We start from the raw sequence: 4,897 nt of genomic DNA, 5'->3' as shown, positions 1-4,897 counted from the left end.
AATAATAATAATAATAATAATAGTAATAATAATAATAATAATAATAACAATAATAAATAATGCAAAATGAAACGCAAAATGTTGCGTCAGATAGATAGATAGATAAACCTCAATAAACCGTATTTTTGGACGCATATCTTGTCCCTGTATTTAAATTGTTAGCTCTCAGACAGAGAGATTTTTCGAAAGCAAAATCTTTTATTTTAGATTGAAAACAAAAACTGATGCCATGAATCACAGTAACAATAGAGAAGCTTTAGAACTATTCAAAACAATTTAAACGACTTCCTTTGGCAAAGGTTTTATTTCAAATTTGACAACAATTAAGCAATAACATTACTTTGTTAAAATGATTTCAAAGTTAAATGAGCTGATAAAGTATATTTCCAATCGGTTTCTGTGGCAACGAGATATGTTACTTATTTTACAGCTCATTATAATTTTTCGTTTTGGATATTACCGTTTATAAAAGTAATACCATCTTCCATAGCAAGTACAATACATCACTGAAATATATACAAAAATTTACCACGAATTAAGCATAACAATATGCAGAAAATGGCAATTATTATTATGTGTTTTATGGCATAATACCCGTGTCGGAAAATACGTCATTCCATTAAAAAAATGAAAAATTAATAGAAAATCCATATTTATGTGGTGTACTCAGGACATACCTTACAACACAGATGTATGCATATCGCATTTTCACCCATTACCTCATTTGGACCCATATTTTGCGTCACAAATAACATTTTTTTATAGTTTGCTTATAGTTGATACAAATAAAACAACGTATTAAAAAGGTTGCCATCCTTCTTACAGGTTGCAATTCGAGTTTCATAATTGCATATACAACTGGATTACACTTTTTTTTTCTAAAGCACTGAAATTAAACCCTTATCATTTAACCTTAATAAATCAAAAATTGCTTTACACCGATTGTAAACAAAGTTATTGTTCGTTATTACATATTATCAAATGACTGGTTTTGACATTTTAACTTAAGTGTGAAGCTTGTTCTTTAACTTTCATTCAAAAATGTTTAGAAAGATTTGGGTGACTTGTTTCTGCTGCTGCCTTAAACGTTAGAAAAAAGGCTGAGATCATAAGTTCATGATCATGAGAATTTCATTTAGCGACTTGTCTTTCGTCATTCAAATATTTTTTTTTCTTGGACATGTATTCTGTCAAGTACATTCGGGAATTTTTCGTCATGGTTCTTATGATTGAATCGACGGTGTGTGACATGAATGAACCCCGATGTTACAGCCGGTTTGACTACGAGGAGAAAATGTTGGAGAAAATGGTGAGAGCTGAGATCAAGAATGAGGAACTTCTCGGTAAGCTGGAAGCGCTTGAAAAGAGACTGACGAACGTTGAAACCGAGGTGAACACTTCGAAAATGGAAATACAAGGTCAAGAAAAGAAACACGATACTGATATAGAGAAGTCAGTAAATGCTTTTCAAGACTTAGAAAAAGCATACAATTGCTTACAAATTGAGTTTGAAAAGTTTGAAAACAGGACGAAATTAAATTTTGACGGGCATGAGAAATCCCTTGAGGAACACGATCAACGTCTCGATGTTATGGTCAAGAATATGACAGGTACGTTTAGTTTACTTGCAAAATGGTTAATAGTAGAAACATACTATAAAACAGCGCGTATAAATGTAATTTATACTTTTTTTAAATAGAATATCGTACACTCTACGATGCTAACCGTATTGATCTATTCAACCAATGCAAACTTACGTGTTATTGTATATATTGATGAATTTTATGTACTTAAATCAATTGTATTCAAATACAAAACTGATTGTCTGCTATATTGACCATTAGGTAGTGTGCATATTCTAAAACATTGTATATAATTCGGAATAAACTCTCCTTTTGCTTGTTAATATAAACTAGCAAATCTTATGTGTAATAAATACTGTTCTCGATTACGGGACCAAATGGAGGGAGTGGGTTTGATCCTCCGATCTCCCGCTTCTTAAATTTTCCAAGTGACCCTTTCATTCAAATATTTATGAAAACACAATGGTATACAATTATGAAACCAGATCGAACAATTTAAGACTTACCCCAGCCACACTTTTCTTGTATGACAACTCCAAAATGCCCTAAACAATGTTTGGAGTCAAATTGTATCTGGATAAAATGAGAGCACGCTAATACACAGTCGGTTGAAATTGTAAAGTGCAAAAAAGTAGGATTGTTTGAAATTTAATTTCAGATAGTTTGCACCACCCTCCCGTTGCCTTCTTTGCCACCATGTCGTCCGTTATAGCAAGTTCATCCTCCCGCCAAACGATCGTATTTAACAACGTTGTCACAGATGTTGGCGGGGGCTACAACTCGGGTACAGGCGTGTTCATCGTTCCGGTCGACGGTCTATACGTGTTCTCAACTACTGTCATGGTTGACCTGTCCACATCGACGACTCACGCTATTTTCAATATAAAAAAGAACGGCAATGATGTAGTGTCCCTCATCGTCCAGGACAGAGACGATAACTACGAGACAGTCTCGGGCACTGTCATTCTCTCGTTGCAGGTCGGGGATACCGTAAAGGTGACATGCAATGATAGTGGACGTAACATTTATGATCGCTATACTTTCGTATCTGGTTTTAAATTGTAATCATTGCATATATGATCACAGGACATTTCAGTAAAATGAGCATGCCTTATTTGTTTCTAAAAATCCAATTTAATTAGTACTAAATTTCTCAAGAAACTAGATAACGTTGTGCCTTTGTGTTTGTCTTTAAAGCTTTATTCATGAATAATATCATTCCAAACTGTTAAAATTATAAATGATCATTTCATCATAGTTTCATTTATTGAAAAATATAGACAGATCGAACTTAAAGAATAATTTGCTGAGACCTGACATATCGATATGCATATTCTGCGATATGTGGTAATTGTTTCGAAGTAATAGATATGGCATATATGTTCATTTCTGGAAATATCATTATATGGCAAATTGCATTTTTGCCCCCGTATCTTCCCCGAGACCATGTATCGACAAAGGTCAAAGGGACGATTATGTGTTACGATATGAAACTTAAAACATATTATCATGTACTTTCTTAAAATGCAAAAGCGCTCAGTATTTATAGTTTTGTGTGTTCAGATACATGTTGTAGCACAAGCTTGATCGGAACCTTTTAAAAACTTTCATTGACTGTCATAAAATCATGATTCTATACCTTAGACTTAAGGAAGCCCTTCCTCAAATATGGGAAGTTTGTAGCCTGTTGGCCTCATATTATTTTGGAATCATTTGAAATGGTTTTATATGTATGTGCAGGAAATGAAATGTGAAAACTAGACAGAAAACAATAACAAACAAGCTCTTTACGCCGTGAAAATATGCAAATAGGTCATTTGAAATTCGAATTCAATACAAACTGCAATAATTTTATGTTTAATTAAGTTGTAGTTTTACATAATAGTTGTTAGTAAGCAACACCCATCCAAAAATACCGAAATTCCTAATATATAAATATACAAATTGTTGTACACTAGTGTATTACTTCATACAAATAGCATTCATGTTTTGAAATAGTATTGTGTTGCCAGTGGACAAACTTTTATTTAATAACTCATATATTGAGTGGCAATACATTTTATCATAAAATGTATATATGTTTTTTAATGGGATTTTATTAAACTATCACACTCGTATAAGTGTTCGTTTGTTGCATGAACTGCTATGTTTTGCGTATGACAACATATATACTAACATGAATATCATAGTACATTCATTTTTCTATTCTGACCGTTTGAACATTTATATGTTTTGTCAATGATTAAGCTCGAAGATAAAATGTTCTAACATCCAATGAATCTTATTTGATAAAAAATGAAAATATGTATGCATGTAGAGATATGAAATCAATCAAATGCTTTGTTTGTTTAGGACTGCGACTGTCATTATTTCCGAAACATATCACTTGCAATGGAAAATAAGTTAAACATAAGACAAGCGATCAAATCTAAACTGAAATCACAACAATATAGACAACTTGTAAGCATGATTTTCGAACAATGGAATCTAATGTGCAGTCACGTTTTTGTTCATATAAATATAGTAACCCAGTTGATATACACTTTTTATTATATGCCGAATTTTATATCAAATTCCTTTTCCATATCCGACAGTGAAAATACAGCACACCGTCTTGAAAAATCCGTATCATGATACTATTTTCGTATTAGCAATTTATTAATTTTGCTAAGAATAAAATATTATGTTCTCGTTTTGCTCAATAAAGTGAATTCTGTAACTTCTGACTTCGTTACGCGGTAGTAGCCTCCCTTGACTTCATTACACCAAACAACTTAACACATTTAATTTCATACGCGCATTTGACAGAGGGCAGTAAATCTAAATCAAATTGAATCCGAAAAAATAGGAATAATTAAATATTATGATAAAACGCTTTTCTGGTGGCCTGCATCACATCTCGTTTGGTGAGTAAACATGTTTGTTACACGTGTATCCAACTAACGGGCAAATATATCAGGTGTTCGGGTATGGCACTGTTGGCAAACTGCTTTCTGAAACAACAACTGCGGCTTCATAGTGCACCATAGTCTTTGCAACAGTAAACTTAGACAGAGAGAAACATTATTAGGATTTGCACCCAGCTTGTGTCTAAGATATTGTGGTCATGACCTTTTAAAATGAATTTTTAATGCTTATGTATGTATGTTTATGGTCTGTTCGTTTCTCGCGAAAATGTAATGGAGTTATTTTTTTCAAAATGAATTTTCTTGATGCAACGTAAATGGAAAGGTATTGTACACACGAATTTAAAAATGGCCTGTATGTGATGCAAAATATTGATACAAGTACAATAAGCGACTACAGCTAGAGCC

At 32.7% G+C, this 4,897-nt stretch overlaps 1 protein-coding gene across 1 annotated transcript; it reads left to right on the top strand.

Annotated features, from left to right (window-relative positions):
* The first annotated feature begins 1,086 nt into the window (after nucleotides 1–1,086).
* LOC128223872 (uncharacterized) lies at nucleotides 1,087–4,105 on the top strand. The gene is made up of 2 exons (XM_052933313.1): nucleotides 1,087–1,610; nucleotides 2,242–4,105. Exons 1-2 carry the CDS (start codon nucleotides 1,181–1,183, stop codon nucleotides 2,646–2,648), a joined length of 837 nt encoding a protein of 278 aa, XP_052789273.1. The 5' UTR covers nucleotides 1,087–1,180; the 3' UTR covers nucleotides 2,649–4,105.
* The last annotated feature ends 792 nt before the right edge of the window (nucleotides 4,106–4,897 follow it).

Source organism: Mya arenaria, chromosome 17, assembly GCF_026914265.1.
Source record: "Mya arenaria isolate MELC-2E11 chromosome 17, ASM2691426v1".
Lineage (NCBI taxonomy): Eukaryota > Metazoa > Mollusca > Bivalvia > Myida > Myidae > Mya > Mya arenaria.
Note: the sequence above shows the minus strand (reverse complement) of the source record. Positions and strands in the feature narration are given on the sequence as shown.